This window comes from Erinaceus europaeus, chromosome 5 (assembly GCF_950295315.1).
Source record: "Erinaceus europaeus chromosome 5, mEriEur2.1, whole genome shotgun sequence".
Lineage (NCBI taxonomy): Eukaryota > Metazoa > Chordata > Mammalia > Eulipotyphla > Erinaceidae > Erinaceus > Erinaceus europaeus.
In genome coordinates, this window is record NC_080166.1 from 19,223,769 (window position 1) to 19,241,301 (window position 17,533).

At 47.2% G+C, this 17,533-nt stretch overlaps 1 protein-coding gene across 1 annotated transcript in view; it reads right to left on the reverse strand.

The window, feature by feature from the left end:
- Positions 1-17,533, reverse strand: part of MYO10 (myosin X) — a 243,536-nt gene that overhangs the window by 15,243 nt on the left and 210,760 nt on the right. Inside the window, exons 28-33 of the mRNA XM_060191929.1 lie at positions 16,244-16,487; positions 14,431-14,526; positions 7,952-8,045; positions 5,481-5,536; positions 2,169-2,311; positions 1,421-1,851 (exon numbers count right to left, since the gene is read on the reverse strand). Of these exons, the coding sequence (XP_060047912.1) occupies positions 1,421-1,851; positions 2,169-2,311; positions 5,481-5,536; positions 7,952-8,045; positions 14,431-14,526; positions 16,244-16,487 (1,064 nt within the window). The remainder of the gene's footprint in view (positions 1-1,420; positions 1,852-2,168; positions 2,312-5,480; positions 5,537-7,951; positions 8,046-14,430; positions 14,527-16,243; positions 16,488-17,533) is intronic.

A 17,533-nucleotide genomic window follows, 5' to 3' on the forward strand; every position in this document is an offset into this window, starting at 1 on the left:
TCCTTTTGCTTACCATTTTCTCCGGGGAGTAACGAGGACAGAAAGGGAAAATGCAAGTAAAACTTGGACTGGGTGGGGAGCATTGCACCCAAGCAAAGGACTCTGGGAAAGGAGGAAGGGTGGATGGTGGGTAGAAAGGGTAGAAAGGTGATAAGGTGCTGGTGCATGGCGGGGGATAGGACCCAAGTTAGTGAGAATGTCCTGCAGACGCCTGTCATGAGATGAAGCTGGTACTCATAGCGGCAACAAGTGTACTGGAAACCACTGACCTCACCCAGTGAGGCCTAAGGGGGGGGGGGGGGCAGAGAAAGGAAAAAAGAAAAGATTCACTCAGGGGAAAAAAAAAACAAAAAAAGCCATTTGTCTGTGTGTTCAGACCCAAGGTATAATTTGGAATGGAATGACTGTATTACAATAGACACAAATAGAACGCTCGAAAAGCACAGAAACACAGCTAGCAACAAAAAACAAAATCAAAAATACCAACTAGGAAATATTATTACCCTACCAAATAGGAAAAAACACTCTAATCTTACATGGCCGCTTTGTTCTTTTTGTGCCTGCATGATTCCACCGTTCCTGGTGGACTCTTTCCTTTCTTTACCAGGTAGAGGGCAAGACACAGACAGGAGACTGAGAGCTGAGGAGAGAATCACAGCACTGCCCTGCTGCCCATGAAGCTTCCCCTTTTGCTCAGTGCTCCCACGTGGCGACTAGGGGCTGGAACCCGAGTCCTCACGTGAGGTGAAGCTTGTGCTCTGCCCGCTGAGCTGTCTCCTGCCCCTTCACCCTTTATTCTACTCCACTCCTTTCATGGCTAGTTGGGGTTTGTCTTTGTAAGTGGCATTCCAACTCTCACGGACAAACTGACGGACAAACTGACGGAGATGAAGAAAGCACAAGGATACACAGAGAGAGCTTCCTGCAGGATAAACAAATCAGGGTCTGTCCGGGCCAGGTGGTGGTGCATCTGATCGGGAGCACATGCTACCATGTGCAAGGACACAGGTACAAGCCCCCTTGCTCCCACCTGCAGGGGGGATGCTTCATAAGCAGAGAGGCAGTGCTGCAAGTGTCTCTCTCTCTTCCCTTCCCCTCTATCCAAAAAGAAAAAAAGTAATAATAATAATAAAAACTATGGGTATGTTGAGAGACCCTTGTTGTTTGAACCATCTTTCTGCAACTCAATAAAGAAAATATCCTCTGGAGGGTCGGGCGGTAGTGCAAAGCACAAGGACCAGCATAAGGACCCCGGTTCGAGCCCCCGGCTCCCCACCTGCAGGGGAGTCGCTTCACAAGCGGTGAAGCAGGTCTGCAGGTGTCTTTCTCCCCCCCCCCTCTGTCTTCCTCTCCTCTCTCCATTTCTCTCTGTCCTATCCAACAACGACAACATCAACAACAACGATAATAACTACAACAACAAAACAAGGGCAACAAAAGGGAAAATAAATGAATAAACAAACAAACAAATAAAAAGAAAGAACCTTCTGCTGAACCGGGGGCATCCTCTGAAGAGAACGTGACCACAGCTCTTTGGGGGGGGGGGGGGAGGAACTGATGTCATGAGGGGCAACCGAGGGAGGAATCTCACTCTAGCCCTCTCTGAATTCTGTGGCTGGGGGTCCCGAGAGTCCCCACACCGTCTACCCCGCTCACCTGTCTCCTTGAAGATCTTCTCATCCGGGGGGACCACGGAGCAGAGGCTGTTGAGGACCAGGGTGCCGAGTTTCAGGGCATTCTTCTCCGAGCTCTTATAGTAATCTAAGGAATTGTGCGTGAGCACGAACCACCGCTTCTTGAGCTTTAGTGAGGACATCTTGGGGTTGTTCTTTACTTCTTTGTGCAGCCAGCCTGGAGGACAGAGAGAGAGGGGAAAGAGAAGGGGAGAGAAAGGGGGGGGGGAGAGAAAAAAAGGGAGAGAGAAAGAGAATCCAGTGATGATGAGGAAGAGACAGTGTCAGGTTACAGGGCCACTCTGCAGAAACACAATGCGGAGCAAGGGTTATTTCGGCCAGAGATGGCCAGGGTCACAGGGTGTATGCCACTGGCTGACCTTGACGCTTTCAGAGTCACAATGACCTGGGGGAGATGCCAGCAGATGCCAGGAGATGCCCTGGGGGTGGGCGGGGGTGAGGGGGAAGCCAGCCCGGGCGGTGGCTGCCGGTCACCTCTCACGATGAACTCCTGTCCCTCCACTCGGGTGTCCCCCTTGGAGCGCTGCAGCAGTGTGATCCAGTGGTGCATCTCCTCTGGTGTGTCAGCGTTGCAGTGAAGGACCCGGTTGGCCGTGATGATCACAAACGAGTTTGGTCTGAGAGACGGGGAGCAGAGAAGTGTCGAAGAGTCTCCTGCCACTTGTTATCAGAAACTCTACGCATTGTTACCATTGCTTTGCATCTATGCTTGCAAAATACATGTCTGTTTGCTGTTTGCCTGCCAGCTACATCCCTTTGACTAAAAAGACCATGAGGCCTGTTTCTCAGGCTGTGTCCCGCTACTACAAGAATCTACTCTAGGACAACATCTGGGCATGCCAGAGATTTTTCCATGGCCCACAGACTGAGAGACTGACTGCTGAAATGATTGCCACAGGCAATCACTCGTCGTAACTTTGATGTCTGGCTTCTGCCCTGAGGGTCTGGAGGTGGTGCATGGGATCACTGGGATAAACTCAGTATTTTACCGCATCATCAAAGGATGTGCCTCATATAATGACATTTAGACAATGGCAGTTTGAAGCAGCCTTACTCAGATGTTTTCCTCCTTAAAGATGTAACCTATGGTCATTTATTTATTATTGGACAGTGAGAAACTGAGAGGGGAGGGGAAGACAGAGAGAGAGAGTGACACCTTCAGCCCTGCTTCACCACTCATGAAGCTCCCCCAACACACACACACAGATGGAGATCAGGGGCTTGAACCTGGGTCCACTGTAGTGTGAGTGCTTAACCAGGTGCACTGCTCAGAGTCGGGTGGTAGTGCAGCGGGTTAAGCGCAAGGACCTGCGTAAGGATCCCGGTTCGAGCCCCCAGCTCCCCACCTGCAGGGGAGTCGATTCACAGGCGGTGAAGCAGGTCTGCAGGTGTCTATCCTTTCTCTCCCCTCTCAGTCTTCCCATCCTCTCTCCATTTCTCTCTGTCCTATCTAACAATGACGACATCAATAACAACAACGATAACTACAACAACAATAAAAACAAGGGCAACAAAAGGGAAAATAAATAAATGATAAAAAAAAAACAGGTGCACTACTACCTGACCCCCAGAAATGTATTCTGATTTTTATTTGTGTAGTGTATAACTAACTACCTGTTATTTGTCTTAACATTTATCCCGATGTATATTTTATTTAAAAAAAAAAAGCCACAAACCATCTTTAGGATGGGGGTGGGAGGGAGTAAATAAACAGCAGCACAATGGTAGATAGCATAATGGTTATGCAAACAGACTCTCATGCCTGAAGCTCCAAAATCCCAGGTTCAATCCCCCACACCACCATAAGCCAGAGCTGAACAGTGCTCTGGTAAAAAACAAAAACAAACAAAAAAAACCCCAGCTTTAATCTTTCTCACTCATTTTTTGTCATCATGCATACTTTTACAAATAAATACTCCTGGAAGCTTGGGATGAACGGGCTTGTACTTGACACTGTCCCAGCTCACTCAATGCCCCGTGTCCCCGTCCACTTCCCTCCCCCGCCACCTCTTCTGATCACTCGGATGACAACCTCCTGTGTTTAGTCTCTCTTTACCCTGCGACAAGTCAGTTCTCAGGGCCCTGGCAACTGGCTAAGGTTCTCTGACAGCTGATCACTATAGAGAAGTGAGCAAAGTCAAGACGCTAAGCACACGACAGTCATGGTCAGTCACCTCTGCGTGAACCAACCAGTCCTCTGGGCTGCCTTTTGCACCTCCGCTCCATGAGGCAGGGATTATTTGGGGCCCCAGTAACCTTTCCACATGGAGTGCCCCGTTTCAGAAGGCCCTGGCCCAAGGGAGAGTACATCATCGTGGCAAAACTTTCCAGAGGAAAAGTCTCCTGGTTCTGGGAAGGCTAAAATTAGGTGACTGCAGGGGGGAGTTTTATTTTGATGTCTCCAGAAAGGAAATTTCTTTCTGCTTCTGGCTGTTGGCTCAGATGCTATTTCTGTGGGTTGGCAAGGAAAAGTCAGATGCCAGGAACAGAAGATTGTGAGCAGGTGTGAGTGGACTATTTCACCCACCTGATTAGGTCCGGACCAAACAGACCTAACCTGGCTCCAAGAATTTCAAGCAGTCTGACAAGGGCGTCCTTTGCACACAGGGACAGCAGAATAATAGGATGCCACTGACATCCTCTCTCTATTCTTCTTTTTTTTTTTTTGCCATCAGGGTTATTGCTGGGACTTGGTGCCTGCACTACTCATCTACCGTTCTAGGTGACCTTTATTTTTATGTTCTTTTATTTGTTAGAGACAGATCACTGCTCATGAAGCTTCTACCATGCAGGTGGGGGCCAGGGGCTTGAACCTATTCCCTTCTAAGGTTTTGTTATTGAAGGCAGGGGTTGTTTTTGATTCTCTCTGGGTCTCTTGTCACTTTTTTCTTTTCTCTCTTTCTTTCTTTTTTTTTTTTGTCTCCATGGTTATTGCTGGGGCTCTGTGCCTGCATTATGAATCCACTGCTCCTGGAGGCCATTTTTCCCATTTTGTTGCCCTTGTTATTTATCATTGTTGTTGTTGTCGTCGTCAGATAGGACAGAGAGAAATGGAGAGAGGAGGGGAAGACAGAGAGGGGGAGAGAAAGATAGACACCTGCAGACCTGCTTCACCATTTGTGAGGCAACTTCCCTGCAGGTGGGGAGCTGGGGGCTCGAACTGGGATCATTACGCTGGTCCTTGTGCTTTGTACCACGTGCACTTAACCCATTGTACTACTGCCCGACCCCCACCACTTTTTTTATATTCTGCTGAGGACCCAAAACCGAATCAATAGAGTAAAGAAAAAGAGAAGAGACAGAGGATACTGGATACAGAGACTACGTAGACAGCGTGTGTGTGTGTGTCTAAAGTAGGGCTCCAAGCCCCCCCCACCCCGAGCCCCTCACCCTACCCCAAATCCAAGGGCAGAGAAGAGAGTTCAGATACCATAGGCCTGGGGACCAGAAGGCAGATTGGATCAGCGGGGGTGATTGGAGGCACACAGCCTGGGATGGTTTGTTTCCCAGCCCCATAGTGAGGGGACCACCCACCACTGCAAACACACACACACACACACACACACACACACACACACACACACACACACACACGGGGCTGAGGGGGGAAAGCTTCGCAAGTGGTGACACAGGGCTGCAGGTGTCTCTCTGTCTCTTTCCCTCCCTCTCAATTTCTGGCTGTCACTATCCAATAAATAAATGAAGATAATAAAATAAAATTAAAACACACATACTAGCAGGGGGGAAAGGTGGCAGATAACTCACCCCCAGAGCAGAGGGGCTCACCTGTCGGGGCTGTCAGAGGCGCACACGGAGTCGATCAGGCCCACGTCCAAGGTGCCCTGGGAAGCAGCAAAAGAAAGCAGCGTGAAAGGGGCGTCTACATGACGCCTGTCTACACAGGCAGAGAGAGAAGACGCCTCTCTTCTGTGCCAACTGCTTGGTGATGTTATCCATGGCATCCCACTGTCGCTCAGCGAGGACAGGCACAACCTGTGGCTTCCTCATGATGAAGGATTGTACAAATGAGCCCTCTGGCATGGTCTTAAAACATCTCCAGCAAACAAGAGTTTCATTATTATTATTATTATTATTATTATTTTTAAAACCAGAACACTCAGTTCTGGTTTATGGCGGTGTGGGGGATTGAACCTGGGACTTGAGCGCCTCAGGCACGAAAGACTCTTGGCATAACCATTATGCTATCTACCTCCACCCTCACTATGTTGTTGTTGTTGCTGAGATAATTTTATTATTATTTTTAATTAGCACTAGGTAGTCATCGCTGGGCTTGGTGCCAATACCTGAATCCACTTCACCTGGCAGGTACTATTTTCTTTATTTCCTTCTCTTTTTCTGTTTTATTTGATAGAATAGAGAGAAGTGGAGTAGGGAGGGGAGAGAGTAAGGGAGACAGATAGACACCTGAAGACCTGTTTCACTGCTCTTGAAGCTTCCTTGCCTTGCAGTGGAGAGCAAGGTCTTGAACCTGGATAATGGTAATGTGTGTGCTCAGCTGAGCATGTCACCACCAGGCTCCCTACTACTTATTCTTGTTACTGACAGGGCTTCATTGTCCTGGGGTCACTATTTTCCAGAGAGAGAAAGAGAAGGAAAGAAGGAGGGAGGGAGGGAGGGAGGGAGGGAGATAGAGATAGAGAGAGAGAGAGAGAGGAAACCATAGCACCAAGCTTCCACTAGTGCAGTGGGGCCTGGGCCCGCGCCTGGGTTGTGTGAACTGCAAAGCAGGGGCAGTGTCTACGTGACCTATTTTGCCAACTCCAGCAAAGAGTGTTTATAAACTTCTTTTGAAAGCACAGATGTTCTGACTTATACTATGACCCACTATTAAACTTGACACCTATTCTGCTTAAAATAAACAAACAAAAACATAGAGGGCTGGGGGCAGCATAATGGTTCTGCAAAAAGGGTTTCATATTTGAGGCTCTGAGTTCCCAGGTTCAGTCCCAGCACCACCAGAAACCAGAGCCGGGAAGTGCCCTCCCTACTCTATCTCTTTTTTCCAGCATCTAAAGGTGCGGCTATGTCCTCCTATTGGAGAAATGAAACTTTATTTCTGTAGCACCGCTTTCTGGACTGCCAGCGTCGTGGGGGAGAATGAAGGCAGAAAGAACATGATTTAGAATTCATCAAGTCCTTCAAAGAAAAGAGTAACATGGTGGCCCAAGGGGTGGTTCAAAAGGTAAAGCATTGGGCTCTCAGAAACAGGGTCCTGAGTTCCGAGCCCTGCATCACATGTGCCAGAGTGGTGCTCTGCTTCTCTCTCTCTTTAGTAAACAATAAAATCTTAAAAAAGAAGGAGGAGGAGGAGGAGGAGGAGGAGAGGGTAGGGCTTTCTTTCATCCTTCTAAAGATCTAAAGAGTGGTGCAGGAGAGGGAGTCAGGCAGTAGCACAGTGGGTTAAGCGCATGTGGTGCAAAGCGCAAGGACTGGTGCAAGGATCCCAGTTTGAGCCCCCGGCTCCCCACCTACAGGGAGTTGCTTCACAGGCGGTGAAGCAGGTCTGCAGGTGTCTATCCTTCTCTCCCCCTCTCTGTCTTCCCCATCTCTCTCCACTTCTTTCTGTCCTATCTAACAGTGATGACATCAATAACAATAACTACAACAATAAAAAAAAGGGTAAGAAAAGGGAGTAAATAAATATTAAAAAAAGAAAAAAAGTGGTGCAGGAGGTGGAGCAGTGGAAAGGCACTGAACTCTCAAGCATGAGGTCCTGAGTTCTATCCCTAGCAGCACATGCACTAGAGTGATGTCTGGTTCTCTCTCCTCCTATCTTTCTCATTAGTAAGAAATGGAATCTATAAATAAATAAATAAATAGAAAAAATAAAAATAAAGGTCTAAAGAAGGTTTGAATGGAGGCAAAACAGCATGTTCATATCTCAGATGTGAGCCTCTGTACCATTTGAGATGGCATGACACTGGAGAGAGCTCTGGTACTGTGATCCCTCTCCCTCTCCCTCTCCCTCTCCCTCTCCCTCCCCCTTACCCTCCCCCTCTCCCTCTCCCTCTCCCGGGGGCATTAGAACCATGCAAGTGTGAGGCTCCAGTGATACCAACAAAATGACTTCAAGAAAACTAAGGCGTGAAACAGGAGAAGCAGAGTCTAGCACTGCTTGTGATGTTCTCAGCTTGGCTACATCTGGTTCAGCCAAATGTTCCTATTTTTCTCTGTAATCACTATCTCCCCCCCCCCCCCCCAACACACCACCACCTTCATCCCCCGACTTCACATACCACAGCGTTCTGGGGGTTTGCCTGCTCATCGTGCATCTCTCGAATCTCCTGGTCCGTGGACGCATGGACCTGACTCAGCACGCTGAACCACTGGCTGTGGAATGAGAGAGACTGTCAGAGACCTGGGTTTGCAGCACGGCAGGGCCCTTCTGTGACCGTCACATCTGAGCCACTCTGCTTCAATCTACGTCTTGCTCAGGGAAAACAAGAGCTCCCACCCACAAGGGAGCAGTTCCAAAAGCAGCTAGAGAGCCCAACTTCAGGTAGATGGGAGAGTTTTCCTCTGGGGCTTCTGGAACAAGAAGGACATTTGATGACAAGGAAGAGAATTCCTTGAGAAATTGGCAGCAAACTGCGACACCTTCAGTGCCACCCGCAAGATTTTTCTCAAGGACCTTTGCTGAGAATATTATTTATAACCTCAGAAATATTCAGAAGTCTTTTGATCTTGTCCAGGGAATGCATCTATCTTCCTTTCAAATGAATTTTCTCACTTCCAACCTCATTGGAATCAGGTAGAACAAGCAAACAAGTCAAAACTCCAGCAAAGAGAAAGAAAAGATGTAACTACAGACACAGTATAAGCTCTTATATTATCCTGTGGTCCGGGAGTGTGATGCAGTGAATACAGCATTGGACTCTCAAGCATTAAGTCCTGAGTTCAATCCCCGGCAGCATATGTACCAGAGTGATGTCTGGCATTTTCTTTTCTTTCTTCTTCTTCTTCTTCTTCTTTTTTTTTAACCAAAGCACTGCTCAGCTCTGATTTATGGTAGTGTGGGGGACTGAACCTGGGACTTTGGAGCCTCAGGCATGAGAGTCTATTTGCATAACCATTATGCTATCTACCCTGCCTTTCCTCTCTCTTTCTCATTAGTTTGTAAAGGATTTTTAATTTGTCATTTATTTTTTATTTGCCATTGTTTGACTAGATTATAAGATAGTAGGTGTATTAACTTTACATTATTCCCACCGTCAACCTATAGATCTTATTCATCCATCATTCATTTATACATCCTCTGTTTGCTTTTTTTTTTTTTTTTTTTAACCAGAGCACTGATCATCTCTGGCTTATGGTGGTGTGGGGGACTGAACCTGGGTCTTTGGAGCCTCAGGCATGAGGATTTCTTCGCATAATCATTATGCTGTCTACACCCACCCCACCCCATCCTTCATTCATTCAACTACCTACCCATTTATCTGCCCAACATTTTATGAGTTCAAGAACGTGAAAGACATACTAAGACATCGTGTCTGTGTGTGTGTGTGTGTGTGTGTGTGTGCGCGCGTGCGCGCGCAGAAGGCTTACAAGATAGACACTTGCACATACACGCTCCATTAAATTAAGACAGATGAAAAAGTACTTGGCGTGGTCCGGGAGGTGGCACAGTAGATAAAGCATTGGACTCTCAAGCATGTGGTCCTGAGTTCAATCCCTGGCAGCACATGTACCAGGGTGATGCCTGGTTCTTTCTCTCTACTACTATGTTTCTCATTAATAAATAAATAAAAGAATTTAAAAAAAAAAGAAAAAGAAAAAGTACTTGGCTTGCCAGGGGTTAAGTAAAAAACAGAAACACTACTGAAAAGCTTAGTTGTGTAAGTTGTTGACAGCAATGTATTAAAGGTCTATCCTCTATGGTCCCTGAAGGAAAATCATGCAGCCAAAAGCTTGGAAATACTCAACTTACACACACTCTAGGTAGAACAAAGAAAATATCTTTATTTTTTCCTTTTTAACCTGAGCATTGATCAGCTCTGGTTTATGGTGGTGCAGGGGGTTGATCCTGGGACACTGGAGTGTTAGGCATGAAAATCTCTTTGCAGGTGCAGGTCACTCAGTGTCAGACACAGAAGAACAGGATAGGATAGGTGTGGGACGGGGGGAGGGGTAATCAGTCTGCACAGAGACTCTCCAAGTTCTAAAGTGTTCCTTCTGAGTCATAAGTATAATTTGGAATCTGAAAAAGAATTTAGAAGAAAATACATCTGTTGCACTGGTCGGAGGGGAAAGTCCTTGGCTGAGATAATCCAAAGGTTAAATCTAGCCAGTTCCTCTTGGCATAAGAGCCGTCCCAGTGCTAGGCGGATTTAGTTGGAAAAGCCACGGCCATTCCCTGGCCCACACGAATCTGCAGTGGTTCCGAGCGGACCCAGACAGAACGGTGGGCTCTCTTTCCAGGCTTGCCTGTTTTTTTTCAACTGTGCTTCTTCATTTATGGGCCCAAGCAGGCCTCTGGGTTGGTTCCTTGGCCCTGTGTGGCTGTTCCTGTGGTGTAGAAGCAATTCCTAAACTCCTACAGGTACAGGGTACAAGGGAATGCCAGGCCCTGAGAAGATTCTAGAAGGGTCCAGTGCTATCAGAACTAAGTGGAGGATGTCACAAGGTGGGGGTCCCAGTACAGGATTGGCGTGGTTCACATGACAGCTGCCTCCCACAGAACCCTAAAGACTCACAAAGGAGCAGGACACATGACCTCAGGATCCTACCCACCAGGGAACCTTGGGATGGGGACACTGGGGCACAAACTCCAGGTCTCCTGAATTCTGTGTCACATCTCCTCAGCACTCCAACGGGGAAACTCAAGGTCTGAGGCCCAGCCAAAAAGGAATGTCATTGTTCCTTAAACATGCCAACAATGTAAGCTCTTGGGTATGTTGGGTATCTGAAAAGAGCTCGTGTCTTCCTGTGTGTGAGGCCCTGGGTTCAAGCCCCAGCACTGCGAACAGCACCAATAGAGAGTATTCCAGGGATGGTGGAGTAGTGTTGTGAAGTCTCTCCTATGTAGTGCTTTCCTTTGACTCTAAAATAATGGAGGGAAAAAGACACTGAAAACTGTTCAACAGTGAGCCTGAGTTTGTTCTCTGAGGACACATGAAAAAAAAGTTAAGCACATTAAAAAAAAAAAACACATAAAAAACTTAATGCCTATATTCTATACCACTGAGAGAGTGTTACTGTGGGTATGGATGGACTACCAACATCCATGTCCAGCATAGAAGTAATTACAGAAGTCAGACTCCTCCCTTCTGCACCCCAAAAAGAATTCTGGTCCATACTCCCAGAGGGAGAAATGTTGGGGGAAGATGACCAGAGGGTCCTGAACCCCAGTTCCACTGGGACCCACTCAGAACTTTTGTGACAAGGAACCTTTGTTTTTGTGCCATCATTGAGAGGTAAGATATTCTGGAGAGCACGTGAGGAAGTTTGGAGCTACTACACTTACTTAAGAGGGAAGAGGAAAAAGGAAGGACTAGTATGAGGCAATTTTACTCATAAATGGAATATAGAAAATTGCAACACATGAACTTGAAAAAAAGAAAAATATATACATATAGTCAACCCAGAGCTATGATCTTGGGAGAACTATAGTGGCTACCATGGGGAAGGGAGAGAGACACAGAACTCTGATGATGGGAGTGGTGTGGGATTATACCCCTATTATCTTATTAATCACTACCAAATCTCTCTCTCTCTCTCTCTCTCTCACACACACACACACATACACACACACGCATCCGAACTATACTGTCCTACAGTCTCCCAAGATGTAACATATGGTAATGTGGTTGTAAGTGAAAAGTGAGTATATAAAAGATTCAGAGAAAAATTGTATAGAATATAAAGCTAACTCTTGGGGCAGAGGTAAATAGAATAATGGTGATGCAAAGAGACTCTCTCATGCCTGAGGCTCCAAAGGCCTAGGTTCAGCCCTCTGTACCACCATCATCCAGAGCTGAGCAGTCCTCTGGCTAAAAAATAAATAAACAAATAAATAAATAATATATCTTGGGGTCGGGTGGTGGCCTACCTGGTTGAGCGAACATGTTACAGTGCACAAGGACCCGGGTTCAAGCCCCTGGTCCCCACCTGAAGGGAGGAAACTTCACAAGTGGTGAAACAGGGCTGTAAGTGTCTTTCTGTCTCTCTCCCTCACGTCTCAATTTCTCTCTTTCTCTACCCAATAATCAATAATAAAAGTATATATATATATATATATATATATATATATATATATATATATGTATGAATGTACCTTGAACAATATGTGGGAGGGGGCACAATGGATAGAGCACTGGACTCTCAAGCATGAGGTCTGAGTTCAGTACACAGCAGCACATGAACTGTAGCACAGAGATGCTCTAGTCCTCTCTCCTCTCTCCTCTGATCTCTCTCATTAATAAAAATCCTTTTTTTTTTTTAGAATGCAACATTTAAAAACAATATAATTTGGGGGTTGGGTGGTAATACAGAGGGCTAAGCACACATGGCACAAAGCACAAGGATCCCAGTTCGAGCCCCGGCTCCCCACCTGCAGGGGAATCGCTTCACAGGCGGTGAAGCAGGTCTGCAGGTGTCTTTCTTTCTCTCTCCCTCTCTGTCTTCCGCTGCTCTCTCCACTTCTCCCTGTCCTATCCAACAATGACATCAACAACAACAACAATAATAAATACAACAACAATGAAAAAGAGAAAATAAATTAAGTATTAAAAAATTAAAATAATACAACGCTTGAATCATGAGGAGTCATTAAAGGTGATAACCTTCCTTCACATAGTTGAAAATCTCTGTATAACATCTTCTTAAGATAGACAGAGAAACAGATTATAGCACTGAAGCTCCCTGCTTTCTTCAATGAGGTGGTGGCCGGGCTCAAACCTGGGTCATGCACATGGCAAAGCAGTGCACTAACCAAGTGAGCTATGCCACTGGCCCCTGTATTTAATTGCTGACTCTCTAAAAGCTTAAATACGGGGCCATGCAGTGGCGCACCTGGTTAAAAGCCCACATAACAGTGCACAAGGACCCACGTTTAAGAGCTCCTGTTCCCCACCTGCAGGTGGAAAGTTTTACAAGTGGAGAAACAGGGCTGCAGGTGTCTCTCTGTCTCTTTCCCTCTCTACCTCTGTCTTGATTTCTGGCTGTCTCTATCAAATACATGAATAAAGATAATTAAAAAGAATGAATGGAAGCGGGGTCGGGCGGCGGTGCGGTAGGTTAAGCGCACGTGGCACAAAGCACAAGGACCAGCTTAAGGATCCCGGTTTGAGCCCCCGGCTCCCCACCTGCAGGGGAGTCACTTCACAGGTGGTGAAGCGGGTCTGCAGGTATCTGTCTTTCTCTCCCCCTCTCTGTCTTCCCCTCCTCTCTTCATCTCTCTCTGTCCTATCCAACAACGATGACATCAATAACAAAAACAGTAATAACTACAACAATAAAACAAAAGCAACAAAAGGGAATAAATAAAAATAAATATTAAAAAGTATTAAAAAAAAAAGAATGAATGAAAGCTTAAATACTCATGGTCTGCTGTTGACAGGAAGTCTTACCAGCGACACAAAGGGTAAATCAACACCTACTCTGTATGTTACATATAGACTGTATTCTGAATGGTCTGGGAGGTGGTGTAGTGGATAAAGTGTTAGGCTCTCAAGCATGAGGTCCTGAGTTCAATCCCTAGCAGCACATGTACCAGAGTGATGTCTGGTTCTTTCTCTCCTCCTAACTTTCTCATAAATAAATAAAATCTTTGAAAAATAAAAACAAACAAAAAAAAAAAATCTAAAGCTGCATTCTGACACAAGCCAGGACATCTCACTGAGAACGTTAAAAAGAACATACTCACTATCCTGTAATACCAAGAATCCAAATATTATATTATATTTAGTGATATCCCAAGTTTATTCCCTCTGTCTACAAGGACATACTGCTCAAGGGAGTTCCCTGGGGGTTATTTATTGATTAAATTCTTCAGTATCTAGATCTTTGAAACTATCCACATGCCATAGATGTATCAACTACTTTCTTTAATAATTTTATTATTATCTTTTTTTTTTTTTTTACTTATTAGATAAAGACAGCCAGAAATTGAGAGGAAAAAAGGTGATAGAGAGAGAGAGGACAGACACCTGCAATACTTCTCCACCACCTGCAAAGCTTTCCCCCTGCAGGTGGGTACCGGGGGCTTGAACCCGTGTCCTTGCGTACTGTTAACATGTCCACTCAGCCGGGTGCCCCGCCTCCGCCCCTGGCCCCGACCGTATTAACTATTTATTCCACTAATGGCTTGCTTTTGCAGTCCGTGAGCAAACACAAACAGTCCCCTTTAAAGCTCTGAAGCCTCCAGAAATTGTGCGCGGTGCTACCTACACTTGATGCCAACAACAACTGGAGAAAAGGCTGAGCAGCGATTTTAAGAGTCCTGGAAATACCCAGGCCTGTGCTGTGTGTGGTGCACCTGCCTGGGACAGTCCTCACAAGATGAATACGTCAATTTCTCGTCCCTCTTGGTTCCTCAACCAGCGAGGAAGTCATCGAACATCTTTCCAGAACCCACAGGTCAGGCGCGACCGGCCTGAAGGAAGCCCAGGTCTGCGGGGCTCTAGAGCCGGTCGCTGTGGACTCAGAGACAACTCACCTGGAAGCCCAGGTCTGCGGGGCTCTAGAGCCGGTCACTATGGACACAGAGACAACTCACCTGGCATCCTCGGGGGACTCGGCGATGAGGTGGAACGTCCTGTCGGCCATGACGATGTCGATGCCGTTCTCTTTGCTGGTGTTGTCGATAATCTCTCTGCAAAGACATGGGGGAACCCCGTACCAGTCAGGGAGACAGAACCTGAACCCCACCAGGCATCGATGGATCGTCCTTACACAGAGTTGCAGGGAGGACCTGGGAGGTGGTGCCCCTGGTTGAGCCATCCACGCTACTGTGAACAAGGGCCTGGGTTCAAGTTCCCAGGTCCCACAAGAAGAGAAGCCTCACAAGTGCGAAAGGAGTTCTGCAGGCCTGCCTCTCCCACTCCCTCTCTCTCTCCTCTTTTTTAAAATCACTCTCAGCTCTGGTTTATGGTGGTGTGGGGGACTGAACCTGGGACTTCGGAGCCTCAGGCACGAAAGACTCTTTGTATAATCATTAAACTATCTACCCCGACGCCAGGTGTTCCTCCTTTGCTCTATCTCCCCCACCCTCTCAATTTCTCTCTGTCTCTATCTACAGATAATAATAATAAATTTCTATTAAAAAAAGAAAGACTTTTTCTTTTTTGTGATCCAGGAGATGGCACAGTGGGTAGAGCACCAGATCCTCAATCATGAGGCCACAGGTTCGACTCCCCAGCATGGCATATGCCAAAGTAATACTACGGATCTCTCTCTGTTTCTCATTAGTGAATTTAAAAAATAAGGTAAGATCTTAAAACAAAACCCAGAAACACCTTAATTTATTTTAAGCAGTGCTGGAGCTGAGCTCAAACCTCAGTGTCTTGGCCATGCTCACTTTGCTAATTTATTGCCTACTTATACTAATTTATTATTTTGGGCGAACAAGGTGGTGGTGTACCCTGTGTGCACACCCTTCAGTGAGTAGGGAGCCAGATTTGAGTCTCTGCTTCCCACCTGCGGGGGAGTAAACTTCATTAGTGGTGAAACCGTGCTACAGGTCTCTCTCTCTCTCTCTATCTCCGCTCCCCCTGTCAATTTCTCTCTTTGCTATCAAATTAAGTTAATTAATTAATTTCTTGCTGTCTTTTTTTAAAACGTTCTTTTAAAAAATATTTATTTATTTACTCCCTTTTGTTGCCCTTGTTGTTTTATTGTCGTAGTTATTATTGTTATTGATGTTGTCGTTGTTGGATAGGACAGAGAGAAATGGAGAGAGGAGGGGGAGATAGAGAGGGGGAGAGAAAGACAGACACCCTGCAGACCTGCTTCACTGCTTGTGAAGCAACTCCCCTGCAGGTGGGGAGCCGGGGGCTCGAACCGGGATCCTTGAGCCGGTCCTTGCGCTTTGCGCCCCCTGCGCTTAACCTGCTGCGCTACTGCCTGCCTCCCAATTGTCTTTGTTGCCACCAGGGTTATTGCTGGGGCTTGGAGCCGATATTACAAATCCACCACTCATTGTGGCCATTTTTTTTCTTTCTATTTTTTTTTTTTTTAATTAGATAGGACAGAGAAAACTTGAAAGGGGAGTGGAAGATAGAGAGGGAGAGAGAAAAGATAGACACCTGCAGAGAGAAGCTCTTCCTCGCCCTTTCTGCCAGAAAGCGGGGAGGGGACTTGAACCCAGACCCTTATGCATCATAAAATGTGCAGCTGGCCGGCCCCCTTACATTTCTTATTTTTCATGCAACAGACAGAGCAAACAAGTGACAGCCTCATGCCTGAATTCAACCACAAAGAGAGCTCTCCAGGACTCCAGGAACCGGCCCCGCAGAGACCGTCTCCCCCAGGGGAGACCTGTCTGCTTGGACACAAACAGCCCCTAGGCGCCCCTGGCGGCCCCCACGTACTTGGCTGTGCGCACTTCCAAGGCGCCCTTGAGCCGGTCCTCGCTGTCGTTCTCGAAGTACATGAGCTTGGACTGGCGCAGCACGAACCAGCGCTTCTTCCAGTTCCGCCGCGACAGCGTGGACGAGCCGCCGCCCTTCTTGTGCAGCCAGCCCTGCTTGAGGGCCTCCTGCTTGGAGCGGAACCACAGGAACGTCTCGTCCTTGAGCACGCACCAGCGCCGCTTCCACGAGTTCATCAGGCCGCCTGGACCCCGGGGAGGAGACCCATCACACAGGGTGACAAGGGGAGGAGACCCATCACACAGGGTGACAAGGGGAGGAGACCCATCACACAGGGTGACAAGGGGAGGAGACCCATCATACAGGGTGACAAGGCCTCAGGCCCACGCTGGCCAGCCCCAAGGTCCTACTGAGGGACGGATTCTTTTTTAAATTAATTAGTTAATTATTATTTTTTTTTTACGAGAGCACTGCTCACCTCTGGCTGACGGTGGTGCTGGGGATTGAACCTGGGACCCCAGAGCTTCAGGCAGGAGAGTTTTTTGTTTTGTTTTATTTTGCCTCCAGGGTTATCACTGGTGCTTGGTACCTGCACTAGGAATCTACTACTCCTGGAGGCCATTTTCCCCATTTTATTGCCCTTGTTACTGTTACTGCTGTCATCGTCGTTGGATAGGACAGAGAGAAATGGAGAGTGGAGGGAAGACACAGAGGAGAGAAAGACAGACACCTGCAGACCTGCTTCACCGCCTGTGAAGCGACCCCCCTGCAGGTGGGGAGCCGGGGACTCGAACCAGGATCCTTACGCTGGTTCCTGCACTTTGTGCCATGTGCGCTTAACTTGCTGCACTACCACCAGATCCCCTTAGGAGAGTCTTTTTAATGTGTCATTTATTTTTAGTGAAAGACAGATATAGCAAGGAAAACTACAGAGAACGAGAGAGAGAGATCAGAGCCCTGCTCAGCTCTGGCTGATGGCAGTGCTAGACATTGAACCTGGGATCTCAGAGCCTCAGGCAGGAGAGTTTTCTTAATGTTTCATTTATTTTTAATGTGAGAGAGAGAGAGAGAGGAAAAATGGGGTGGGGGGGAAGGTTGGGAGAAGAGACACCAGAGCCCTGCTGAGCTCTGGCTGAAGGTGCTGCTGGAGTCTCTGGCATGAAAATCTTTTTTTGCAGAACCATAATACTGTTTCCCTAGCTCCTCTGAGCCTCTGTTTGCCGCCAACCTCTGACGGCCTTAATAGGGGCTGGGTGTGGCTAACCAGCAGAGCGCATGTATTACCAGTCC